This window comes from Neoarius graeffei, chromosome 2, assembly GCF_027579695.1.
Source record: "Neoarius graeffei isolate fNeoGra1 chromosome 2, fNeoGra1.pri, whole genome shotgun sequence".
NCBI lineage: Eukaryota > Metazoa > Chordata > Actinopteri > Siluriformes > Ariidae > Neoarius > Neoarius graeffei.
Window position 1 is genome coordinate 56,782,779 of NC_083570.1, and position 26,733 is coordinate 56,809,511.

Here is a 26,733-nt window from a genome sequence, read left to right on the forward strand (position 1 = left end):
TAATGATGCTCACGTTTGTAGTCTAATCACCTCATTTGGTGTTTTTCAGTTTATTTGTTCAATGAGAGAAATCTAGTCTCTGTTGGTCTTAAGTCAGGTTGAGGCCCACTTTACACAGGGACGGTATAAAACAAAAACGCAAAAGTCCGTTTTCGTTCTCACTTTTTTCCGCGTCTACACGACCGTTTTCAAGGAGGAAATCTGCGTCTATACGGTGACGCATAAATGTCTCCGCTATGTCTGCACGCATGCGCAACGTCTTCCGTCTTGTCTGATCTGCACATCTGCGCCGCTGTTCTGTCAAGTTATCCTACCAAGCCTACTACACATGCGCGAAATCCAGGAGGGTAGGAAAATTTAACAGTAGTTTTGTCCCACCGATCAGCTGGGCTGATAGAAAATCGGTGAGAATTTCACGCATTTGCCGATTTTTATGTTTTGTGCGTATTGGTCGAGTCTTTGGCCGAGTCAAATAATTTGTAATGACTTGTTTTGAATAATAAAACGGTCTGTATGCGAACTTGCTAGGATAACTTTACAGAACACCGGTCCGGCTGAGGTACTGTAGTGCTCGAGGGAGGAGCAGGAGCAAACCGAAACTCTTTTAATCTGCCTTTATTAAGTAACACTCACTCTTGTTTCGGTGAAGAAGAGAAAAGGCAGTGTCCATCTCAGCAAAATAAATCCGTTCGGCTGCTAGTTTTGTTTTCAGTCTCGGGTTTATGGTTTCACGAGCGGCTTGAATAGGCGGCGCGCGCGTGCACGCACACGCGTGTGTGTAACTTGGCGACACCAAACTGAGGAGCTCCAGCCGGGCGGGTGAGCAGGAAAACACATCTACTGCATTAAAACACAAAGCAGCTTGAAGGTCCGTTGGATCGATGTAATCAGACATGCTCTTACTTTTTTACTTACTTTCTTACTTCCCGGGCTGGCATGTGCAGTATATGACATATGTATGACGTAAACGCGTACCCGACGTGAGCAGATCCGAGCAGAGTTTCGCGTATTGGGTAGTTTAGACGGATATGCAACGGGGGCCATTTTTAACTTATCCACTTTGGAAGGCGTTTTCAATTTTATCCGTTTTTCAGCCTCGGAAACGCCGTCCCCGTGTAAACGAAAGGCACTTCTGATAAAATATTTAGTCGTTTTTACCCGACAGCGTCCTCGTGTAAACGGGCCCTGAATGTCTGAGGTGGAGATGCGAACAGATCGGCTCCGGTGCCTGCTGGTGACGTCACACTGTGATTGGCTGGACCGTTTGAAGGATGACGTACAAGTTTGTGGTTGGTCTGGACAAATTACGGAAGTAGTTATCGCGGGATTAGGTTTCGTGGGATTTCATGTCATTTTCATGTCGCGCGCATTGCGTTTTTGTTGAACACAACTTCAAAATAAAAGCAATGCACATTCAGTCCATGCATGAGGTAAAATTAGAAAATACGTTTATTTTGTAATTTCTAATTAACCTTACGCGGGCCGGTCAGAATGAACCAAAGGGCCGGATGCGGCCCGCGGGCCGTAAAATGCTCAGGTCTGTGTTACAATGTGTTAGCAATAAAATGCCTAAAAGCTGTTGTGTTGTTGGCTACACAGCCAATGCAAACAAGAACCCAACATTAAAGTTTCATATGTTGCCATTAGGTGGGAAAAGACGTTAGTTAGGGCTGTTTTTTAATGTATTTTGCCACTAGTTTTTTAATGTAATTTGGTCGGATTTTGTCTATTAGGATGAGTCCCTTAAAGGTGGGGTACAAGATTTTGGAATAACGGTTCCTGCAAGCCATAATTTGAAAAGAAACATGCCCGCCCTCGCCATGCTCCCCCCCGTCTCCACCCCTCCTCCCCCTTATAAAGCCTGAGAAATTGGAAAAATAGCTCAAACTTTCTCATTTAAACTGTTTTCAGCCCCACTTTTCACTCCACACACAATTTTCTCAAAAGTAGTAGCCACACTTGTCCTGATTCACACAATGTGTCTACCTACACGATAGGACTTGCAGTTTTTGAATGAGAAGCCTGAAAGTGAGGAGAAGACAGGCACTCAGCCCATAGACTGCCATTATAAACTTAGCAGAAAAGTCACTCGTTTTTAACTCGCTCTAGTGACCTCATTTATTACACTACAGACAAAAAAGTTACATCAGTATGTTCAGGAAAGCCTTGTGGCACTCACTGTGAAATAACTTTGTGAATATCTCCTTCCGTTTTCGTGTAAATCCCCGTTGTTTGGAGGGAGCCGCTTTGAGGGAAGACTGCTCTTTTTGTATGCATTTCTCTGTCTCGAATAGTGGTGTGTCGTTCACGAACGAACCGTTCTTTTTGAACGAGTCTTCGAAGTGAACGACTAGAACTAGTTCGCGCTGCCTCTCGTTCTCGGTCGTTCGCGAATCAGCAGTCTCTGCTCGCTGGCAGCAGGGCGGTCGCTGAATCTCGGTCGTTGGCGAATCAGCAGGATCTGTTCAGTAGCAGAAGGGCGTCCAACTTGCATTTTGATCTGTGCAGAGCAGCGCCACTTTACTTCTTTAAGGGCTATCTGAGCCCTATTATCAGAGCGTTGACACATGCCAGGTCTTTAGTTTACAATTTAGAGCTCTCACTCAGCAATACATTTCAGTTCACAGCGAACGAGCTCAGCAGTTCGCGAACGAACGAACAGCCAGCAGCCAGCCAGCCTGCCTGCTGCCATACTGGGCTGGGCGCATAGCAACTAGTGGTGTGTCGTTCACGAACGAACCGTTCTTTTTGAACGAGTCTTCGAAGTGAACGACTAGAACAATGAATGATCATGAATGCAGCAGAGAGACATCGCAGGCTACTGTTCGCTGAATACGATGACTTGTAAAGTTGTTTATTCTCTGAAATGAGTGTTGCTGTTAAATAAGCAATTTTTTTTTGCTTAATGGGTTTGAGAGAACAACTGCATAGCCGGCAGACCATGGCTCTACTAAAATAAATATAATAAATATAAAAACAGCTTTATTCTCATCTACATTTAATTAACTTTCAGAGCTTTGTTTATGTAGTCTTTTTCAGATAATGCTAGGATAATGTTTTTCTTCCATCTTTTTCTCAAGCACACTGTAATGTATGAAAATCTATTGTGGATGGCACCTCTGCCGCCTCTCGTTCACTCAAGATGAACTAAACTTCGGACGACAGCCATTGTTGTGCCGCTTTGGTGTGACGTCATCAAAATGAACGAACTGAACGAACGAATTTCTTTGCTGAACTGACCGACATGAACGAACTGGCGGAAATGAATCGCCATGTCCCACCAATAGTCTCGAAGTGCAGCGGGTGGGGGAGGGGCTACTCGCAGGCTTCAGTCTGATTGACGTGTCAGTATCCAATCATTTTGAGGTGGTACCTCGATATGATTGGATGGCGTTTTTCCTTTATTTTACACTGTAGACTGGATTAAAATATTTCGTTTTTGGGTCAAACCTTCTATTGTACTGCTTGCAACATGGGTGTGAGGAGCTTTTCAAGCAATTTGGAAAAAATTACTCCTGAAAAACATCTCGTACCCCACCTTTAAAATTCACTTAGGCCAAATATTGAACAATATTCTTAATTTAAGAATAAATGATAAATAATTAGTTTTTAGTGTCAAAAATATAACATTTAATGGCCGTTTTTATGAATTTTCGGCGCCGAATTTTGTCTATTAGGATGAGTCCCTTAAACTAAGGCCAAAATTAGAAGTACTTACTGGGAAACCTGATCAAGTAGTGGTATATATCAGGATACTGAACTTGTGGCCACTGCAAGGGATTGTCCAACCACTTGTTTGCAGGGATTTTGAATGGGCAACAATCCAGGCCTAGCAGCAATACCTTAGTCTGATATCTACACTTGTCCTCAGGCAGCAGTCCATCCTCATACTGGAATGCCATGATGTACCAAAACCTAGTAGTGCTGCGTGCTTCCCTATAATTCCTCTAACATGTACGCTCTCTCTTTCCCCTAATCAAATATGGCGGGCCACAATCCAGGCCTAGCAGCAATACCATATGCCGCTTTTCCACTACAAACGCGGCTGAGTCGGGCTGAGCCGTGCCGTGCTGAGTCGGGCTGAGCGGGGCTGTTGGAGTTGCATTTCGACTACAACCGCGCTGAACCATGCTGGCTGGAAGTGGGTGGACACATTGGGTGGAGTTAGCGAAAGTGGGTGGACGTCAGGTGATGTCGTTAAGCAGCGCAAACAGTGACACCAGTGATCTTTTAAGCGGTAGTCTCACGACCCGAATAGTAAACAATAAACATGGGGGACATGGAGTCGTTAGTGTTGCTGGTCTTGGTGCTGTGGCTTGTTGTCACCGACAACGCGGACAGATACTGGCAAGAGCGTATAGATGAGGCGAGGCGCATAAGGCTTCAGAAATATTCGTAATTTTTCTCCTTCCGGGTTTGCGGTGTTTACAGATCCCAGCGCGCTCGCGGGGCGTGTGTGGGCATGTGAGGACACTCCTCCTCACCAATCAGTGCACAGGGGAGTGTCTGCTCACGCCCCCAACCTCACTCGGCTCGCTTTGGCTCGCTTCAGCCCCACTCCAAAACGGTGCGAGTTTTAGGGGCTAAGCAGGGCTGAAGCGAGCTGAGTCGTGCTGGTTTTTGGTAGTCGAAACGCGAGCCGTGTCGGGCTGAAGTGAGCTGAAGTGAGCTGAAAAAGGGTAGTGGAAAAGGGCCATTAGTCTGATATCTACACTTGTCCTCAGGCAGCAGTCCATCCTCATACTGGAATGCCATGATGTACAATGTCAAGGTGTGTCACGTGATCGTGACGTCACGCCGACTTCGAAAGAACATCAGGCCTGGACAGCCGCTGTACAATGCCAAGTACTCCTTATCCTAGGGTTAGGTGGCCGCAAGTAAGATATTTATTTTAGGGAAACAGCGGCGGTGGCCTCAGCCTTCGATAAAATAGAACGGCTGTGGGTACTTTTGTAAGAACTGTTATGATTGGCTATCATGCTCTCGCCATCGATGTTTTGGCCAATTACATTGTAGATAACACGCATTCTACCGCGAGACTTTGCGAGACTTAAGATGGCGAAAATGTAAACACGTAAAATCGTCGTATAAATGAATTACTCTTGAGTATCACGAAGGAACATACCCCAACCCCCTTCAATAAATGAAAAAAAAATTCTCAATGGATTTGGCATAATATAAAAAGGCAGATTTTTACTCAGAAAAAGCAGAAATCCGCCGAAAACGTCTCGCTCAATAGAAAGGTACACAAAAGAAAGACCGCGTTTTGTTTTTAATCTAGTAAGCTTTTTAACTCTAAAGTAAGAGCCATGTTTCAGGATGGCCTCGTCTCTGTCCCACCAGCATCATTTTATTGGGCCAATTTGTGTCTGATATTGATTGGAAAAAAGTTTGGACGTTACCACAAAGATTTTTTTCTATCAAACAAAGTCAAAGAGATCTCATTTAAATTGATACACAAATTCTACCCTGCAAAACAATATTAAGATTTAAGAATGATATTGATGTTAACTGTTCTTTCTGCCAAAAGCATCCTGAAACATCTCGCTTGTTTTGGTCATGTGAATTCACTTATAAATTCTGGAGGGACTTCCACAGCTATGTTGCTGATTCTGTCTTTTCTGATTCTCACCTTTACTACAAGTGTCATTTTTGGTTTTCATAACTTTAATCACAAAGATAAGGTTGCATTCTTTTGTTTATAAACGTTTTTATTTTTAGCAAAGTTTCACATACACAAGTGCAAATTCATCAACAGAAAGCCTGAACTCTTTGTACTTAAAAAAGAACTTGAACAATATATGAGGACAATCTCATTCTCTGTAGCCGCTTTATCCTGCTCTACAGGGTCGCAGGCAAGCTGGAGCCTATCCCAGCTGACTACGGGTGAAAGGCGGGGTACACCCTGGACAAGTCGCCAGGTCATCACAGGGCTGACACATAGACACAGACAACCATTCACACTCACATTCACACCTACGGTCAATTTAGAGTCACCAGTTAACCTAACCTGCATGTCTTTGGACTGTGGGGGAAACCGGAGCACCCGGAGGAAACCCACGCAGACACTGGGAGAACATGCAAACTCCGCACAGAAAGGCCCTCGCCGGCCACGGGGCTCGAACCCGGACCTTCTTGCTGTGAGGCGACAGCGCTAACCACTACACCACCCAGGACAATCTCTTCAACGAAAAATATAAAGGCTTTAAAGACTATCAACATTTGCAAATCGTTAAATTTGTTTACAGGAAATATGCTCTCGCACACTTAATTACTCTCGTCTATTCTGTTTTTTTAAGTCTGTTCTTGAAATGTCTTGTTCATGTCTATATTTTGCTCTTGATTTAGCTTTGTTTAATTGTACTTAAAAGAAAAAAAAAAAAGAGACCGCGTTTTCTAAAGCACGATCTCGCAATAAAATCTCATTCACGTGACATGAGGTATGTATATAAAGTCGATCGAAAACCCATAATTTCTATGAAACGGAACGCGAAAAATAAATTCCTCCATTTGGAAAACCGGAGATTTTCAAGAGTTTTGTCAAATATCCGGATGACTTATCTTTCCAGCACAAAAGTAAATGTTACAGGAAAAAAAAAAGTTTATATCTGAGCAGTATATTACATAACCGACCACTTTTTAGAGTAAAAAAAGAAAACGTACTAGGTTTTGGTTCAAAATTAAGAAGCAAGCGTGACAAAGTGTCCAGAAGAACTGTGGCTGGTTCTGTAAGATGCTCAGTAAAACCTACAGCTCATTTCCTTATAAAACTGCACTCACTGTACCTCAGACTACTAATTTTTTTTAAAGCAAAGGGTCGTCTCACACCAAATATTGACTTTGTTTCATTTATTATGGCTTACTGCTGTTTATAATATTTTTTTAATGTTGAAACATTTCATTATTTTTACACCATTTCTTTACACATGCCTAAGACTTTTGCATGTTAAAGAAGTTACCAGAGCTCAGCAACGCTCTTCACTTCACCTAAAGAGCATATTTAAAAGTAAGCCTGAGAATGAATATATTTAAAGAGAAAAAAAGAAATTTACAGAAGACATTAGAAATAACCTTAATAATAAATCAATATAGGTACAGTATTTCTATACTGTTACATACTACACGATTAGTACAAAAAAGGTCAGTTATAAAGCATTTAGTTCTCATCATATTCCTTAAGCCTTCCAAGACTGATTAAAAAAACCCCTCTAAAATCTTTATTTTGTTACATTTATGGAATATCTTGCAATCAGAGCATGATTAAGTCAATACAGGAAAAAGTAAGCGTCTCCATACAGGATAAACAGGAATCACGCCCATGAGCTTTCAGTTCTAATCACTTTTAATACACCTAGAAGATGAGTGACGGAAAACATCCCCGAAAACATTTCTTTGTATAAACAAAAACATTGAAGTACCGAATTTCCAAAAATGAATCTCATAAAACTGAGAAATCATGTAGTAATAAAATAATGCAGACATGTCAGTTCTGTATCCGTCTGATGAGATAGTAAAGCAGAAAGAACATCAGGACCAGGCCTATTGACACGTAACACAGGAGCTTGCGGTTATCTCTGCCAGAGCGGACCATTGTAGAGAACCTCTTCACGCTGCCCGTCAACAATCCAGTTGCACTAAGGAAATTTGAGTCCTAAAAAAGAAAGAGGAAAAAAAAAGTAGTGTTGAATGTTATCACACGGCCTATTTGAATACTTGATTCTGATTGGTTAATACTACGGCGTGTTATTTCTGTATAAATCCTTTCAGGGTGATTCAAGACCACTCCACGGTACTGAAGCTCCCTGTTGGAGTTTACGTCATGATAATCACCAGCTTGCTGTACACTATTCCTTATGGAGTGTCCTCAAATATTTGACAATTGTATGGCATAAATCCACCAAGTACCACATTTCCCAAAATGTCCGAAAAGACAGGAACCAATGGGAATACAGTATGTTGAGCAAAATCCACATACAGTATGTTACAGTGGCTGAGGGTGAACACCTAGAGCATGTGTTGTAAACAAAATTACACATGTACAGTTTTACTCTCACTGGTTCCTGACTTTTATGCCACACTGCACTGTATATTATTTTCACATGATTGCTGACAGGATCACACACACACACACCATGCCATCCAAGTAGGAATTCTGCTCATCAGCCTCCTTGTCAATATCATATGCCAACTGTAAGGGAGAAGAGACAGAATTCACGCATTTCATTAACACAGGAATCTGTGAAGTAAGGCATAATGTTACTTTACAACCTGGAGTGATTCTAACATACCGATTTCAGTCTGGATACTTTATTTGCAAGATTCTCAGCCATGCGTTTGTTTTCTACATCCAGCATGTCATCCACAGAGCCATGTCCTAGAAAGACAGTGGTGGAAGAGGTACACAAATCCTTTACTTAATTAAAAGCAGAAATTAGAATTTTTTTTAAATCCTGTTTTAATATAAGCCTAGACAATTTATATTTACCAGTTATTCCATGAAATAGAGTTGTACATGAGCTGATAGCTGACGAGGCACGTAGCACCGAGTCGGCTATAAGCCATATATGACAAGATTGAGTGGAACAACTGCTTTATTCTATCCGCATTCACTAGATTTTGAGAAACAGTATTTTTTGCAAATCTGATAAAACCTTATACAAAACATCCGACAAAATAATTTCCGCTTAGAATGTAAACAAACCGGCAAAATGACGCTAGCAATTTGTGAAAAATGCGATAATTCTTTAAAAATAAAGATACATTCTTACCATCAAATACTTTTTCTATATTTTGTTGCTTTATTGTATTGTTTGGGGTTATGTTTTTGAGTAGTTTTTATTTTGTCCCTGGTTGGTTCAGCAACACTCTGCCATTTTGTTTTTCTCTACTCACGGTATACGAGCTGATAGCCTAGTATTAGACTTTGATAGATCCCTGTTTAAATAAAACAGGGTGCCCACTCACACCTAATTTCACCTTCAAATCAACTGCTCACCCTAGAGGTTCACATACTTTTGCCACTCACAGATATTGGATCATTTTCCTCAATAAATAAATGACCAAGTATCATATTTTTTGTCTCATTTGTTTAACTGGGTTCTCTTTATCCACTTTTAGGACTTGTGGGAAAACCTGATGTTTTAGGTCATATTTATGCAGAGAAACAGAAAATTCTAAAGGGTGCACAAACTTTCAAGCACCACTGGATATAAACAACTCTTAAGCATGTATGCTAGGGTGCATCAGTTGCCCTCACTTTCATAAAATCTGATGCATTTTTGTTTGGGTGTTCCTTTTCACCAATAAAGACACCCTGTAAAATTTTTTGACCATATTCTAATGGTGTCTAATGGTGGCACCATGAGGTTCATTTTTTGCCAAAAAACGCTTATTTTATGTTTTCGCGTAAGGTTTGAATCACAATGTTGGACTCCATTTATTGATTCCTTGTGACCCAGAGATCATGTTAAGAACCTTTGCAAGGGATTGAGAAGCATTAATGTGATTCATAATACATTTGTATTGTTTAAAAGTAGTTGAACAATGATTCAATGAACAGCTAAAACTCAAACTGTGCTTGATAATATATTTAGAATATGTACTAAAAATGTGTATCTAAGATATTTGGTATACTCTATAAGGTGCCATAATGTTTCATGAAAAGTGATCGAAATTGTCATAAAATAGCAGCTTTTTCCATAACTTTGAGCTCCTGGTGCCACCATTAAACTTTTGAGTTTTGTCAAAATATTTCACCCAGTGTGTTTTCTTACCAAAAGGAACATAAAAACAAAAATGCATCATGATCGGAGGAACTTTTCATTTTTAAGGGGCAACTGATGCACCCTAATGTATGCGTCAGGTCACAAAAATGGAGATTGCTGATATCCTCAAGCTAATGATTGAAGCTATACGAACAAACCAGTATAAATCTGACTTCCGAACCGGTGCTGATGGTTCGGGAGTCAGAACCGGTGTCACGGTCTGATCGTGCGCTGGTATAAATTTACCATGCGCAGACCGATTTTTTTTTCCCCCCGGTCAACTTCCGGGAAGTCTAAATTTACCATTTCTTGCTGCGATTTTGTACCGAGCACTTCAACACATTTGTGGACTAATAGAACGCGAATTGTGACTACAGTTGTGAGATTTGATTATCAGTAGACAAGCTGTTGAATATGGATGAGGAAACAATCATTTCCCAGCCACAAAATGAAGATCAGCAAAACACACAGTCCAAAGAGACACGAGACCAGGGATTCGCCATTTTCAAAAGAAAGATGATATTTTTACAATTTTTCAGATTTATAATGTGTAGATAATGTGTTTTTGTATTGTGTGAATGGTTTGGATTGAATTTTATTAGTATGTGTAAATAAAGTTTAAGTTAATAAATTTACCTGGTAAATTCAGACCGTGACACCGGTATCACGGTCTGATCGTGCGCTGGTATAAATTTACCATGCGCAGACCGATTTTTTTTTTTCCCCCCGGTCAACTTCCGGGAAGTCTAAATTTACCATTTCTTGCTGCGATTTTGTACCGAGCATTTCAACACATTTATGGACTAATACAGTGGTTCTCAACCGGGGGGGCGCGCCCCCCTGGTGGGGCGCGGAGGTACTCCAGGGGGGTCGCGAGTAGGCTTCATGTATGGAGGAAAAAAAAATCTGGGGCTAACAGGCTATAGTAGCTAAGCAGATGCAACACATTTACCCATGTCAAAATGCAGGACATTGGACTATTACATACAAATCAATACTATTATAAAATCTATCATCAATCTATCATAAAATCTTGCGTGTGTGGCCGCATCAGTCGGGGGAACTGTGATATGTTCCCAAGCCTTGCAGACTTTATCAGTAATGCAGGCACTTCCCACGATTTCTCATCTGTCTTTCAAGCAGCGTCAGAGCACCTGTCGGTAATGAGAAAACAGTTTGCGGCATACTTCACAGAGGATTATCGCTCTTTTGCGTGGGTTTGAGATCCATTTGTGTGTACTGCTGACGAACTTCCAGTTGACATGCAGGAACAGCTTATTGAGCTGAAGAGTGACAGTAGACTTAAGGCAGTCTTCACCTCATGCCCTCTTTCGACATTCTGGGCAGCATTGATGCAGGAGCACCCGCAACTGTGTGACGTAGCCTTGAAACTGCTCATCCCATTCGCATCGACCTACTTGTGTGAGGCAGGATTTTCAAAAATGACTGCGCTCAAAACGAAATATCGCAATCGTGCGCAAATTGAGGATGACTTGAGACTGTGCTTGTCAAACATTTCGCCAAGAATCGAGGATCTTTGTAAGGCAAAGCAGGCTCAGGTCTCGCATTAACGCAAATGCAGATCACAAAGGCACAGTAAAAAGTAAAACCTAAATTCACGCCTGGTCCCAATTCCCAATGATATCAATAGCCAACTAATGATAAGCCTAATAAAATACCTAATAAAAACACTAATAATAATAATAATAATAATAATAATAATAATGCCTATTAATAATAATAGCATAATAATAATATCAACAACCAACAACAGCAATAATAATAATAATAATAGGCCTAATAATAATAATAATGCCTGAAAGAACATAAGTCTTGTACTACTGCCAACATCTTAGTAATGATAATAGGCAATAATAATAATAATAATAATAATAATGCCCGAAAGCAGATTAGAAATGTGGTGCTACTGCCAATTATAACAATAGCCTAATAATGATAATAGGCCTATGTATTTCTATGGAATGGATAATGCTGCTACTGCTGCTACTGCTACTACTACTACTACTACTACTAATAATAATAAAAATAATGATGATAATAATAATAATAATAATCTAGCCCAGGGCTATCTATCTATCTATCTATCTATCTATCTATCTATCTATCTATCTATCGGTCAATATAAGGTGCTGTAGGTCGGGTGGCGTCACTGCGGGTGAGTGTGTTGGGGGGGGGGATGGGGGCGGGGCGAGAAGAGGGGCCCCCAACTGCAATGAACCAGCTTTGGTGGGGCCCAGGTTGCAAAAGGTTGAGAACCCCTGGACTAATAGAACGCGAATTGTGACTACAATTGTGAGATTTGATTATCAGTAGACAAGAATGGTTTGGATTGAATTTTATTAGTAGATGTGTGTAAATGAAGTTAATAAAGTTGTTCAAAACACTTTACATTCTGATTTCGTTCTTTCATATATACTTAAATCAATATTCATGAAGATAAAGTTCATCATTCCTGGCTGCTCCTGATCAGCCTACTTAGTGCATAAACTGGAACTAAAACACGGGTCATTCATTAAGATAAAGTGAAAATTTATTTGTGGATCAAGTATGAACGTAAATCCCATATCATATTGGGCTGGTAAATTCTGACTAGGCCCAATGACAGCAGTCTAATTATACCAGGTTGGTAAATTTGACAGAATAACTAAATTATTATAATCATGAGGAGTCTTGCTTAAATCAATATTCATCAAGATAAAGTGAAAATAATTCAAGTACGAACATAAATCTCTCATTAGGCTGGTAAATTCAGACTAGGCCAAGTTATACCGAGTTGGTAAATTTATACTGTGGTAAATTCAGACCGTGGCTGCTACAGTTTAAATTTACCTGGTAAATTCAGACCGTGACCCCGTGTTTCCCCAGCTTCACGTGCTGCTTCCTGTCAGGAACTCGAACGGGAATATTTTAGATTCTTATTAGTGTATTATATAACTACTTTTGTCTTTTTCTTCCCTCTATCTTAACTGTTCAACCACCAAATCAAATCCCTTGGATGTGAGAGCGGACTTGGCAATAAACTCGGTTTTGACCCTGATTCTAATAAACGACGCTCTTAAGAACTAATAAAAAGAACCTCATGAATGTTTTGAAGTTAGTGCACAGTTTTGTGAGTTTGGACTAAAAGTGTGTGAGCTGTACACAGCTGTATTAATAATGAACTACGTGTCACTTACCCCTGTTCCAGTGATCAGCCATTTTTATAAACAAGCCTGTAAATAATACCCAGAACTCTTTAGCAAACGAGTCAAAAACACCGGAGCGAAAAATAAAACTAAATAACGCTTCTACGAGCAAAATAATTCCACTAGGAGTCAAAACAAATACACGTATACTCTCTGAAACGCTCAGCAGGCTAAAAGGATTGTGGGATATGTTAGTCCGCCGGCTCCGCTCACCTGGATTAGCCGTTAGCTGTCCTGTTTATGACACTGACAATGGTCGCCATCTTTGCTTCGCTGTGATTGGCTAGCAGGTGATCCTCAAACGCGGCGAGGCTGAGCTCTTTGCCAATCCTGAACTGCAAGCCGTGAGCTATTTGACCAATCGTAGAGCAGGGGGCGGGTCTTATCGGGATCCGGGCAACAGCCACAAATACTGTAGCATCCTCGATGTAAAGCGGTGCATCAAGGTAATGCCATTTTAACCGCGTTAATAAATTAATCTTTTATTTTTTCATTTTTAGTAGAATGTGTGCTGTTGTATATGATTTGATTAGGGTTTTTGAATACCGTACAAATAACAGGGATATTAAATTATTATTTTTAAACTTGATTTATCTCAGCTGTATTTATGGCAGCTGTTTTAAAAAACAAACAGTTGTATATTTATTTAGAGAGCTGCTTGAGTTCTAGTTTTGAGGTTATCTAATGCACTCCAACATTGTCTACGACAACATCCAATTGTTTTATCTTTACTGATCAACTGTATATCTTTATTATAATTACCTGGCCTTTCACATTTTATAGGCAGTTTTATATCTGTATTAATGTGATATTGGTGATTATTTGAGTTTAAAAAAAACCTGTAAGTGCTACACTGAAGTTCATCATGATATATATCTTGTTTTGTTTTTCTCCCCCAGGTCCTATCTTGTCTGCTCCCTTTAATCATAAAGACAAACTCAGTGGATGTCTAGTGAATGAATGAATGAATGAATGAATGGACATCCACACCAAATCTGGGATGCCGCTCTGCATCAGTTTAATCAGGATCCTCTGAACTCCTGCGTTGTGGTGATGTATGTATATCTGGTGTACCCCACTATCTTTCATGCTCAGAACAATAACATTGTAGTCAGATTCTTTTAAAATATTCCTATAGATTACCTAATACCAGGGCCGTGTTTAGGGACTGTAGGGGCCCCAGGTGAGAGGTTCTCTGGGGCTCCCACCCCACCCCACCCCATCCCATCCCATTCAATATATATAGTAGAGCTGTCAAAGTTAAACTGCATATCACGGGTAAATTCAGGAGCAAGATCAATGTAATTCTCCTATTTTATATTAAACTTTGGTCAAATATGTCACATTTTGCACAATTTTTTTACCTTGCGCAATACCAGAAAAATTCAGTTGAAATCAAGCCATTTATGGCGAATTGGTCCGCCTCTGAAAAAACTTGGTATTTGGATTTCCCGGGAAACACTGATTTTCGTGACATCGTGTGCGGGACGCCTCCCTCTGAATCCTACGTCAGCGCTGGTTTGTTTATGAGAAAACGACCTGGTGGTTTTCTGCAAATTTCTTCAGCGTTATCACGTAATTATTAAAATGGTTAACAGATGTATCGTAGGAGGGTGTAGCAACACCAATCTTGATGGGATTAGTACTCATCGTTTTCCAAAAGACCGGACAATGAGAGAGAAATGGGAGCGCTTGGTCTACACAGGCTGTGCACTGAAACCATGCAAAGCTCTCGCAGCCTGCTGGTGCTTCCGCAGGTAACGTCATGAATCTGGCTCCAGACTCCCTTGGGATTTTTCCAGACACATTTTGTTATTTTATTTTTTCTGCTGTAGACAGATGGCCTTGTGCAAAATTACCCTTCTGGATGAGTGTGTAAAGAGACATACTTTCATATAAAAAGACCCGAAATTGGTCCAGAATATGCACTTTAATGTTCTTGATCATGTTTTGGGCCAGTTTGGTTGTAATCATTTAACATCAAGGCCCTCTGGCCCGAACCGTGGTTATAAACAATAAAGTTGACATCCCTAATATATGTGTTATTAACATGAGACAATTTTGATAGCCCTAGCATTAACAACAGCTTAATAAGCAGAATAAGATAAGCTACTAAAAAGTTGTTAGAATTGAATTTACAACCAACCTATTTGTTTGCTGGGACAAATTAAACCCTTGGCATAACCAGCTTATTCATCGTAACAGATTCTCACCAACCATGGTTTTGTTTTGTTTTATTTTTTCTTTTCCTCCTCCTCTTGCCTGCACTTTCTTTTTAGATTGTCTGAAGAGTAAGTACACTTCATGGTGTTAGTTTGTAATTATGAAGCCTTTGGCAGCAAGTTAGTAACAGGGTCTCTGGACATGTTACTGTGGTCTCCTGTACATGGTTGAATGAAGTAGAAGTAGGAGAGGATGGAGGATTTACATTAGTCCATAAAGTCAAAGTTCCTCCTGTGCCTGGTTAGTCCCAATACTAACCAGGCCCTTAAGGCGTATTGGGCAGCGCTGATCTCCGCTTCTATAGCCCTCAGCCTCTCGCCTATTTTACAGCTAGGGTTACAGTGGGGGGCTGGTCCTCTGGTAACTGCAAGAGTTTGACTCCCCACTCACATCTGTATTGCAGCGTGCCTCGCCAGATTTCTACCACCTTTATGATGATCTTTGGTATGACCTGACCACGAGTAGAACTCGCGATCTCCTGGTCAAGAGGCGGACATGCTAACCACTAGGCTGGCTCGTGGTCATTAGTCCACAGCAAAGATAATTTCACAAGAACTCCTTAAATTTAGTTTAAGGGGGTTCTTATGAAACTGTCGTTGTTGTGGACTTGTGTAATATGCCATCCTCTGTGTCCCCCTTCCAGCTCAGGGCCCCAGGCAACTGCCTGCTTTACCTCCCCTGTTGCCACGCCCCTGTCTGATACACAATCCTTTTGATGTTAAAATCTATGTAGCAACCCACAGGTGTAAAACCATCCTCTGTCTCCTCTCCAAGGAGCAACCAGTAGTATCTTAAGTGTACTCCAAATTGTTAAATCGGTTTTTGATTTTATTGTAAAGCATTGTTTTGAATAAAGATTATAATTTGTGGTCTTTTTGGATGACCTGTTCCTTGTCAGGGCATTTTGTTACTGAAATAGCTGTACAGTTATAGTTTTAGGGTTTATATAATTTCAGCAACAGTAATTTATTTAATAGTGTATTGTATTATGTTGTTTATTAGAACGAAACTCTGAAAATCCAGTCATGTTGGCCCGGAAAGGCCTGGTGCCTGAAGGATTTCTGTTGACCCGCCTGGCTGAAGATGCAACCCAGCCGAACCGCTGCCGTAGCAAATCACAGCGCGCTCGCTTTATCACCAAGAGCGGATCATGCAACGTGGCTCACAAGAACATACGGGAACAGGTACAGCAATGAAATATTTATTTGCATGTAATGCATTCTCACTTTTTTTTTACAAGACAATTTAATATATGCCATGCTTATGTAGTTTTGTTTTGGTGAAAGTGAGCAAGATTGATATCGCAGGTAATGCAATTTAGCTTTGCTTTTCTATTAATTTCTCCCTCCAGGGTCGGTTTCTGCAGGATGTTTTTACCACCATGGTGGACCTGAAATGGCAGCACTCGCTCCTTATCTTTACCTCAGCATTCCTCTGCTCGTGGATGCTCTTTGCCATGATGTGGTGGCTCCTGGCCTTTGCTCATGGTGATCTGGAGCCACGAGATCCTAGTGAGCCTGGACCTGTTCCCTGTGTCACTGCCATCCACTCCTTCACTTCAGCGTTCCTCTTCTCCATCGAGGTGCAGGTGAGAAACAGGCTGGATAAAATGAAAGATTTATGATAGGTAGCTTACGGTGTCCCCTGTGATGACCTGGCGACTTGTCCAGGGTGTACCCCGCCTTTCGCCCGTAGTCAGCTGGGATAGGCTTCAGCTTGCCTGCGACCCTGTAGAAGGATAAAGCGGCTAGAGATAATGAGATGAGATGAGAGCTTATGGAGTCTTCCAGAATTATTAGCACCTTTCAGAAAGAATGAGCAAAAAAAAAAAAGATTTGGGGAAATTAGTGATTTGCCGTGAACCCTTCTGCTCGGATTGGTCCAGAATATCTCAGCTCTGATGCCTCTGCCAGGAGATTCACACTTGGCCACAGATAGAGCTTTGAAAAAGGTCATGAGCCAAGCATATTCCCAATCAACACAAACATATTACATGTTACTGTATGCACTGTCAGGCTCAGTCTCTCAGTCCTGAATGAAAACTTATCTTCTGAGCTGACACGCATAAACTTAAAAATAATAAATGGGCTTAAAAATGTTCTGCATGGAGGAGTGGACCAAAATCCTCCACAAGTATCTCCAACCATGTTAGACATTACAGCTTCAGTGCTGTTATTCTCTCCAGGGCAGGTGTAATAAAATATTAATTTAAGGGTGGCCATAATTAAGAAACCATTGTTTTAGAGAAAAAAAAATTCAAATAAAAATGATACAACAGGACTCTAAATTGAGCGTAGGTGTGAATGTGAGTGTGAATGGTTGTCTGTGTCTATGTGTCAGCCCTGTGATGACCTGGCGACTTGTCCAGGGTGTACCCCGCCTTTTGCCCGTAGTCAGCTGGGATAGACTCCAGCTCGCCTGTGACCCTGTAGGACAGGATAAAGCAGCTAGAGAAGATGAGATGAGATGATACAACAGCTTGCATTTATGGCAGGGGTGCCAATAATTCTGGAGGGCATTTTAAAGTAACACTTTACAATCTTCAGTACCTACAAGTATTTTAAAAATTTGTGGTTGTAAATACACACACACACACACACACACACACACACACACACACACATATGGACGTGTTTTTCATATGAGCTACATCTGGGACAGGGAAATTCAAAACTGTGACATAAATGTCTGTGTCACTCATGAGGAAATCGATGAATTGTTTTGATAAATTTGTATATTTTTTGTTTGGGAACGTGTCTGTATAATAAAAAGAAAATTACACATTGGCTTGAAGATATGAAGTTTATCTTCTCATGTTGAAAACCTCAAATTTTCCATATGAAATACATCGTGGCTCTGAGTGACATATTTCCAGTATTTCACTCTGATGATGTCATTCCCAGTGTTTTCCTGCTGACTAGATGCACGTTGTCAAAATGGTGAACTGGTTCAAAATTAAAATTATTTTGATTAACTTGCATTTTTTTGTGGATATATCCATATAATATAGAACATTACACGGTGGCGTGGCGGCACGGTGGTGTAGTGGTTAGCGCTGTCGCCTCACAGCAGGAAGGTTCTGGGTTCGAGCCCCATCGCCGGCGAGGGCCTTTCTGTGTGGAGTTTGCATGTTCTCCCCGTGTCCGCGTGGGTTTCCTCCGGGTGCTCCGGTTTCCCCCACAGTCCAAAGACATGCAGGTTAGGTTAACTGGTGACTCTAAATTGAGCGTAGGTGTGAATGTGAGTGTGAATGGTTGTCTGTGTCTATGTGTCAGCCCTGTGATGACCTGGCGACTTGTCCAGGGTGTACCCCGCCTTTCACCCGTAGTCAGCTGGGATAGGCTCCAGCTTGCCTGTGACCCTGTAGGACAGGATAAAGCGGCTAGAGATAATGAGATGAGATGAGACACGGTGGCGCAAATATATGAAGTTGGGGGGGTTGTGGCTCAGGTGGATAAGGCGCCATACCATAAATCCGGGGACCCGGGATCGATTCCGACCCTAGGTAATTTCCCAATCCCATCTCTCTCTCTCCCACTCATTTCCTGTCTCTACACTGTCCTATCCAATAAAGGTGAAAAAAAAGCCCCAAAAAAATCTTTAAAAAAAAAAAGATATGAAGTTGGTCTTAAGATAAATTAAGAATATATCTTCTTGTGTTGAAAATATTTTCACTCGTTCACTTCTTTCACTTGGGATATATACATTCGCCACTCGAGGATAAACTTCATATCTTCATGCAACCGTGTAATATCCTCCCTCTCTCTCTCTCTCTCTCTCTCTCATATATATCTATATTTGTACCATGTTGTATTTTATCATGTATGTTATCAGGTGACCATTGGCTTTGGTGGGAGGATGGTCACAGAAGAGTGTCCACTGGCTATTGTAATTCTGATCATCCAGAACATTCTGGGCCTCATCATCAACGCTGTCATGCTGGGCTGCGTGTTCATGAAAACAGCTCAAGCCAATCGCCGAGCAGAGACGCTCATCTTCTCCCGTAATGCTGTCATCGCGCCGCGCAACGGCAAACCCACATTCATGTTTCGTGTTGGAGACCTGAGGAAGAGTATGATCATATCAGCTACCATTCAGATGCAGGTGAGGAAGAGGTCTGGAGAAATGGTAGACTTCATTGTCCAGGGAGAAATTTTGACCAAAATGACCAAATTAGGAATTCTTGACTTCTTTACGGGCTCTGTCCCATGAATGCTGATTGGTTGTCCTGTCCTGTGCCACTTCCCTCAGGTGATTCGCAGGACGGTGACGGCAGAAGGGGAGGTGATTCCAGTCTGCCAACTTGACATCCAGGTGGAAAACCCGCTCAGGAGCAATGGTATCTTCCTCGTCTCGCCCCTCATCATCAGTCACACCATTGATAGAGGAAGCCCCCTGTATGAGCTTTCTGCCCAGTCACTGGCCACTGAGGATCTGGAGATCATAATTATACTGGAAGGTAGGAGGATGCTCCACTGCAGCTACAATGAGCGATAGGTTGCTTTTTTTTTTTTTACTGGATTATTTCTTTCATGTGTTTTGTATCTAACAGGTTATTTAGGGGACTTTTAGTAAAACCCGTCTCAGTGAGAGTGAGCGGTTATTAATAATGTACAGTGGGTTTTCTGCCACGTAGCAATATAAGATTGTGTTCAAGATAGCAAACAAATCATGGAAATTCCTAGTAAATTTATAGTCATGTACTCAAACACATTTAAAAAAGATTAATTAGTTATATAATAATAATAAACATGTTAACTAATTATGCTTTGGTTAACAGCATCAGTTTAATAACAGAAGCATAATATTTCTCTTTTAGGGTAAGTATCAAAACTAGGGAACCAGGGAAGTTCCTGTTATTTGCAACAAGTCATTCCCACACTTTCTCTTGAAGTTAATAAGACAGAAAAAATGCTTCTTTTTGCTAAGAAACTACAAAATGCAACCTCTTCTGTCCTTAGAGTTTGCTGTGGTGGAAAACTTAATGGAACAGCTTTATTTCTGAGCGTTACAGTTAAATACATAAATGTCACCTTACAGAATAACAGGTTCATCATATTAAAAAAAAATCATCTGATTTTATTTGATAAATAACATTATTTTTTTCGCGGTCCAAATCCTGCGCTCTGATTGGCTGGCGAGCGGGTCCGTATCCTACAGTACGGAGCCCAGTTATGGACCCCGGTTACGGACCTCTGGCGACTCGCTCGTTCACAACAACAACAAACATAGTAGCATTTTTTGTCAACATTTATCTTTTTTTTATTTATAAGATTTATTTATAAGATTATCAAAAATCTTATACATCTTTGCCAGCATTTCTCAGGAGAATAGCATTAATTTTACAGCATGGATAGCGATAACGACAGTGTTCACAGTGAAAGCGAGTTTTACTACCCTGAGGAAGAAGAAATAAAATAAAACATTTCAGGAGAAAGCTAAAAACCTCTAACTTGCTAACGCCGAGCAAAAACATGGCTGAATCCTGAATGACTCCTATTTGTATAAATAGGGAACTACATAGGCGGCAAAATGTAGTTTTTTTCCTGCCATGGAAGTGCACTTGTATACCGAGGAGGAAGCCATTTGCATTACAGCTGTGAATGAGGATTCAAAATGGCGGCTCAGCTCGGTTTTCCCTTTCGGGCGCTCTCGTTTTCTGTTAGAATTTGGTAAAGAAAAAAATATTATTTCTCAGGAGAATAGCATTAATTTTACAGCATGGATAGCGGTAACGACAGTGTTCACACCGAAAGCGAGTTTTACTACCCTGAGGAAGAAGAAATAAAATAAAACATTTCAGGAGAAAGCTAAAACCTCTAACTTGCTAACAGTTTGATCTCATTAGTTAATGAGGCCCATTTTGGACCATGTTATCCTAATACATAATATTACGTTCGGTAAAAACTTGAAACCAGTACAATCTCTTCTTCAAAGTTTCACCAAATGGCTTTATTTATGCAATATAAAGGTCATAATACAGGTAGTCGTCGACTTACGACCTATGCGACTTACGACCGATCGACTTTACGACCGTCTGGTTATGACTGGCAAGTGTTTCCCAGCTGAGCTAGCTGAGCGTATGACAGTTTCCGCCCCAGCTCCTGGCAGCGCCTCTCGCCGTGTACAACAGTTTCCGCCCCAGCTCCCGGCACACGCGCAGTCTCTCTCGCGCTCCCTCGCGCACTCCGTCATACAGTTTCCGCCCCAGCTCCTGGTTTATGAAACGAGCAGCCCGAGCGCTGCAACAGCTGATGATGATGTAGATGACCCACAGCCAAGCACCAGTGATGCCAGCGGTCACTAAGTTTTGTATTTTGCTGTTTTACATTTGTATTTTGGTATGTTATAAACTAAAATGTTTTCTATTTTTCACACCTGTATTTCGTATTTTTTGTTTTGCACATATTAAACGAATTGTACTGTACGCAGTGTAGTATGCAGTGTTTGACTTAAACCAAATAATGAGCCAAGGTAATGAAATAAGAAAATGTTGATAAAATAAGACTTTAAGATGATTACAGGCGGCACGGTGGTGTAGTGGTTAGCGCTGTCGCCTCACAGCAAGAAGGTCCTGGGTTCGAGCCCCGGGGCCGGCGAGGGCCTTTCTGTGTGGAGTTTGCATGTTCTCCCCGTGTCCGCGTGGGTTTCCTCCGGGTGCTCCGGTTTCCCCCACAGTCCAAAGACATGCAGGTTAGGTTAACTGGTGACTCTAAATTGACCGTAGGTGTGAATGTGAGTGTGAATGGTTGTCTGTGTCTATGTGTCAGCCCTGTGATGACCTGGCGACTTGTCCAGGGTGTACCCCGCCTTTCGCCCGTAGTCAGCTGGGATAGGCTCCAGCTTGCCTGCGACCCTGTAGAAGGATAAAGCGGCTAGAGATAATGAGATGAGATGAGATGATTACAATAGCATTACACATCACAATATACTTACGTTCGTTTAACATAGGCCGACTTACGACCAGATCGGTTTACGACCGGTCAGTCATAACCAAACGCAGTCGTAAGTCGACGACTACCTGTACTGTATAACTTTGGTCGAGCAAAAACATGGCTGAATCCTGAATGACTCCTATTTGTATAAATAGGGGACTACATAGCCGGCAAAATGTAGTTTTTTTTCCTGCCATGGAAGTGCACTTGTATACCGAGGAGGAAGCCATTTGTATTACAGCCGTGAATGAGGATTCAAAATGGCGGCTCGCCTCAGCTTTCCCTTTCGGGCGCTCTCATTTTCTGTTAGAATTTGGTAAAGAAAAAAAAAATTATTTACCAGCTTAAGGTCGGTACGTATGGTGAAATACCGTGACTTTACTGACCTCTGCCCAGAGGGCCTCGCTCAGTACTTTCAAGACCTCGGTCACGGCATTTCACGATACGGACCTCCCAGCTGGTAAATAACATATATATACATATACATATATATATATATATTTTTTTTTAATCTATTATTAGACTGTTTATTATTAGCGCATGTGGAGCGTCTTACTATAGAAGTCACTGTTGCTATAGAAACAATACCTTATTAGAACAAATGCATTAATTTTTCTTCTGTTTGGTGCAACCATCAGAACCATGCCGCTCTACAAAACCAACCAACGCCTTCTGACCAATCAGATTCGAAAATTCAAAAGTGCTGTTGTATAGAGACAGAGCAATTTGTAGTAAAAGTGCTGAACTCCTTCAATTGCAAGATTACAGAAGGTAGCAACATCATAAGTATATTATAAACTATCATAAGCGTTTATTTGTTTATAATTTTATTGCTGGTACTTGGGTACAGTGTACATTTCTAGTGCAAACCAGGATCCACTTGTCAGGTGCGCGAGAGAGGCGGATGTAAATGCAGAAGTGTTTAATATTATACAGTGCGATTTATACAAAAAGTGCAGGAAACACACACAACAGCAAACAGTCCAAATCAGCAGGCAAGGTCATAAAAACGAAAATGGGCAAGAGGTCGATCGAGGCGCAAACGGGATATCGGAGGCAAAACAAGGACGAGAACTAGAACCAGGAACAGGAGTCGAGAAACCAGGAAAACCACAAGGATGGGAAACAAGACTCGGTAATGCACACGGAACGTGGCGTAATATTTCGCGTTGCATTACCTTAAGCACAGTCCTTAAATAGCCCAACATTTAGTTCACTGATTCACTGATAGTTCACTGTTCACGGTGTATGTGCTGGAGCTCGTTTGGCGCGCGCTCAGCCTGAGGCACGCCTTCAGGTGCATGCGCCAAGGCGCGCAGGACTGACACCACTTAAGTTAGTTGAAGGTATTATTTTGAAACCTAACAAATGCTGCTCCTCCCCATGAACAGTTAAGTCGAGACATTAATTTTCCTCACCGATTGGATGCCAGTGGTCTGTTTGTTTTTTTTCCCCTCTTGTTAACAAAGCCTTTGGAGCCACAGAGACTGGAGTCTCTCTTCTGAATGGATATTTTATTGGCTACTGCTGTAATATGAGGAGAACCTTTTTTAAGCTTTAAAAAAGAACCTAAATGAAGAAACATTCATCCCATCACCTCAGTGATCACAAGTGGCTTCCTATTCACTACATATACTCACTAGATGGAGTATAACACTAGAAGGGCACTCAGAGAGTGCAGACCTCCACCAAGGACAATAGTCGACTCTTTTATGATATGCAAATCTGCAACAGCAACCACTTTATATGTCTGGATGAGTCGTACTTATTGGCAACGTTTTCACAGCCTGTTTGTTTCACATTAGGACATATTTTGAAACCACTGTCCCCGAGTGCGCCATGACTACTGCTTTCTGTATTATTTTTGAGCAACTAGCCTACATGTGTGTCCCAGAGGATTACTGGTCTGTGAATGTGGATTATGGTATGGAGTCTTCATATTTCTGCATTGGCTATGTTTCGTCACTAATGAACTTTATTGTGGGCGGCACGGTGGTTTAGTGGTTAGCACTGTCGCCTCACAGCAAGAAGGTCCTGGGTTCGAGCCCAGCGGCCAACGAGGGCCTTTCTGTGCGGAGTTTGCATGTTCTCCCCGTGTCCGCGTGGGTTTCCTCCGGGTGCTCCGGTTTCCCCCACAGTCCAAAAACATGCAGGTTAGGTTAACTGGTGACTCTAAATTGAGCGTAGGTGTGAATGTGAGTGTGAATGGTTGTCTGTGTCTATGTGTCAGCCCTGTGATGACCTGGCGACTTGTCCAGGGTGTACCCCGCCTCTCGCCCATAGTCAGCTGGGATAGGCTCCAGCTTGCCTGCAACCCTGTAGAACAGGATAAAGCGGCTAGAGATAATGGATGGATGGATGGATGGATGGATGGATGAACTTTATTGACATCTACTGGATTTTAAGATGCATGGCATTCTTGAGTGCAGACTTCCGCCAAGGACAAATCTCAATTCGTGGATCACCGTGACTCGGATCCATTCCAGAATTTACTGGATTCTTCCTTGGCCCGTGGTACACTCTTCCACCATGTTTCATAGAAATTCGTCCTACAGACAGACAAACAGACCACACCAAAAACATAACCTTCTTGGCAGAGGTAATAATGGCACTATAGAGATTGTTTAGTTCCCTAAATGCCTAGAGTGCTATTTGAGATCACAGATTATTACTCAACGAAGACAAAAGAGGCTTTTGTAGTGCAAATGTGTCTTACAGTTCACAGTATGTTCATAGTACGTATATTTTAGATAAGTCAAAGTCTGTGATTGTAAAAGGGGAAAAACCTTAACTCCTAACAAGCACAGTGTGCTCGAATCTCTCTGCAATATAATTAATACATGGCTTCCTGTACCATATGTTTGTTTCCTTGTCAGGAGTGGTGGAGACCACCGGCATCACTATGCAGGCACGCACGTCTTACACACCGGAGGAGATTCTCTGGGGACGCCGCTTCGTCTCCATCATGACCGAAGAGGATGGCCGATACTCTGTGGACTATTCCAAATTCGGTAACACGGTGCCCGTGCGGATGCCCGCGCTCAGCGCCAAGGAGCTGGACCAGACAAGAGGGGTGCAGGACAACGGCCCTCATGAGGGTAAACCTCAGGGCTGGGGACTGGTGCGGGCAGGACGGGGCGGCTACAGGAGGAGTGCAGGTCGGGCGTGCGAGGATAACCCATCCCGGCCATGGTACGCTCCAGCAGACAAAAACGAACCGGAGAAAAGTAAAGAGAAGAACGGGCAGAAAAAGACTGTGAAATTAGAGGAAATAGGGAGAGAACTGGAGGAGGAGACTATGGAGGATATGAGTGATTAAATATACCTTCAGTATACTGTATATACAGGACATGGATGTGCAGATCATATAGTGTAGCTACTTTATCAGAAAGCTTTTAACGATGTTATTTTTTAATGATTTGGGAAGAATGGACAGTAAGGCAGGGCTGGGTTTTTTATGAATTGTAATTTCCCTTTTCTGGTTACACTGCTGGACATTTGTATTTTATCCAAGCAGCTGTAGTTAGTATGACTTTAATTACACCCACTTCATTTTTAAACTCCATTGTGTTGGCGTTGTGCCGTTGTATCTGTCATCTGTATTCCATTGTTCCACTTGCATGAATCAATATTTTAGATCTTTTTGAATAACACTTTATTGACATGCAGTCTGTGTTTTGGCAGCATTATTGTTGTGAACGTGTGCAATTACCTAAACCAGTCCCTCACTATTCAAGATTGTGGACACTTGTTTTTCCATCACTACTGAATGTTGTTTGGATAACTGTCCTCTCTTTACCATTTAATTTGTATTACTTTACAGTACAAATAAAATTTTATTTTGTTCTTTTTTTCCTCTCAGCATTTCTTGTGTTATACTGTGGATCTAAATTATTTTTTTCACAAAATACTGGTTTAAGTCTTCAAAATGTTTTATGCACATTTATTCTAAATACAGCAACATAATGCAAACTTATGCTTTAGGGATGTGCATCCAGAATTTTTTTTTTTTTTTGTGAATTCACGAAGTTTACTTTTTCATTAGGTTAATTTATTACGGTTTATTTTCTGACTGGGACATATGCTGAGGTTTAGAGCAAAATAAAATTCTACAGCAAATAACAAATTTAGGGTGGTACGGTGGTGTAGTGGTTAGCGCTGTCGCATCACAGCAAGAAGGTCTGGGTTCGAGCCCCGTGGCCGGCGAGGGCCTTTCTGTGCGGAGTTTGCATGTTCTCCCCGTGTCCGCGTGGGTTTCCTCTGGGTGCTCCGGTTTCCCCCACAGTCCAAAGACATGCAGGTTAGGTTAACTGGTGACTCTAAATTGAGCGTAGGTGTGAATGTGAGTGTGAATGGTTGTCTGTGTCTATGTGTCAGCCCTGTGATGACCTGGCGGCCTGTCCAGGGTGTACCCCGCCTTTCGCCCGTAGTCAGCTGGGATAGGCTCCAGCTTGCCTGTGACCCTGTAGAACAGGATAAAGCAGCTAGAGATGATGAGATGAGTTGAGATAACAAATTTAAAAATAAAGGTCAAAGGTAACTTTATTGTCCCCAAGGGGCAATTATTTGTGCAGCCAGCAGACAGGACAAGACACACAACAATAC

At 41.6% G+C, this 26,733-nt stretch overlaps 2 protein-coding genes across 4 annotated transcripts; one reads left to right on the top strand and one right to left on the bottom strand.

The window, feature by feature from the left end:
* Nucleotides 1-5,970: 5,970 nt before the first annotated feature.
* On the bottom strand, nt 5,971-13,247 carry bet1l (Bet1 golgi vesicular membrane trafficking protein-like). 3 transcript variants are annotated; one of them, XM_060908553.1, is made up of 4 exons: nt 13,184-13,247; nt 8,289-8,374; nt 8,132-8,188; nt 5,971-7,651 (listed from the first exon to the last, which is right to left on the bottom strand). In XM_060908553.1, exons 2-4 carry the CDS (start codon nt 8,352-8,354, stop codon nt 7,484-7,486), a joined length of 291 nt encoding a protein of 96 aa, XP_060764536.1. In that variant the 5' UTR covers nt 8,355-8,374; nt 13,184-13,247; the 3' UTR covers nt 5,971-7,483. The 3 variants fall into 3 exon arrangements, with proteins under 3 accessions (XP_060764536.1, XP_060764529.1, XP_060764546.1); XM_060908546.1 differs by lacking the exon at nt 13,184-13,247 and adding an exon at nt 12,962-13,177; XM_060908563.1 differs by lacking the exons at nt 8,132-8,188; nt 13,184-13,247 and adding an exon at nt 12,962-13,177.
* A 706-nt stretch (nt 13,248-13,953) lies between these two features.
* On the top strand, nt 13,954-25,447 carry kcnj11l (potassium inwardly rectifying channel subfamily J member 11, like). The gene is made up of 6 exons (XM_060908575.1): nt 13,954-14,025; nt 16,196-16,377; nt 16,545-16,781; nt 19,028-19,297; nt 19,445-19,652; nt 25,005-25,447. The coding sequence occupies exons 2-6, from the start codon at nt 16,219-16,221 to the stop codon at nt 25,445-25,447; spliced, it is 1,317 nt and encodes a 438-aa protein (XP_060764558.1). The 5' UTR covers nt 13,954-14,025; nt 16,196-16,218.
* The last annotated feature ends 1,286 nt before the right edge of the window (nt 25,448-26,733 follow it).

Bases quoted from the DNA above. Each gene is read 5' to 3' on its own strand.
- bet1l (XM_060908546.1), bottom strand. From the start codon at position 12,983: ATGGCTGATCACTGGAACAGGG. The intron at 8,189-8,288 runs GTATGTTAGAAT...TCTCCCTTACAG, and splicing joins AAGTATCCAGACTGAAATCG to TTGGCATATGATATTGACAA. The intron at 7,652-8,131 runs GTGTGTGTGTGT...TTTCTTTTTTAG, and splicing joins ATTCCTACTTGGATGGCATG to GACTCAAATTTCCTTAGTGC.
- kcnj11l (XM_060908575.1), top strand. From the start codon at position 16,219: ATGTTGGCCCGGAAAGGCCTGGTGCCTGAAGGATTTCTGTTGACCCGC. The intron at 16,782-19,027 runs GTGAGAAACAGG...GTATGTTATCAG, and splicing joins TCTTCTCCATCGAGGTGCAG to GTGACCATTGGCTTTGGTGG. The intron at 19,298-19,444 runs GTGAGGAAGAGG...CACTTCCCTCAG, and splicing joins CAGCTACCATTCAGATGCAG to GTGATTCGCAGGACGGTGAC.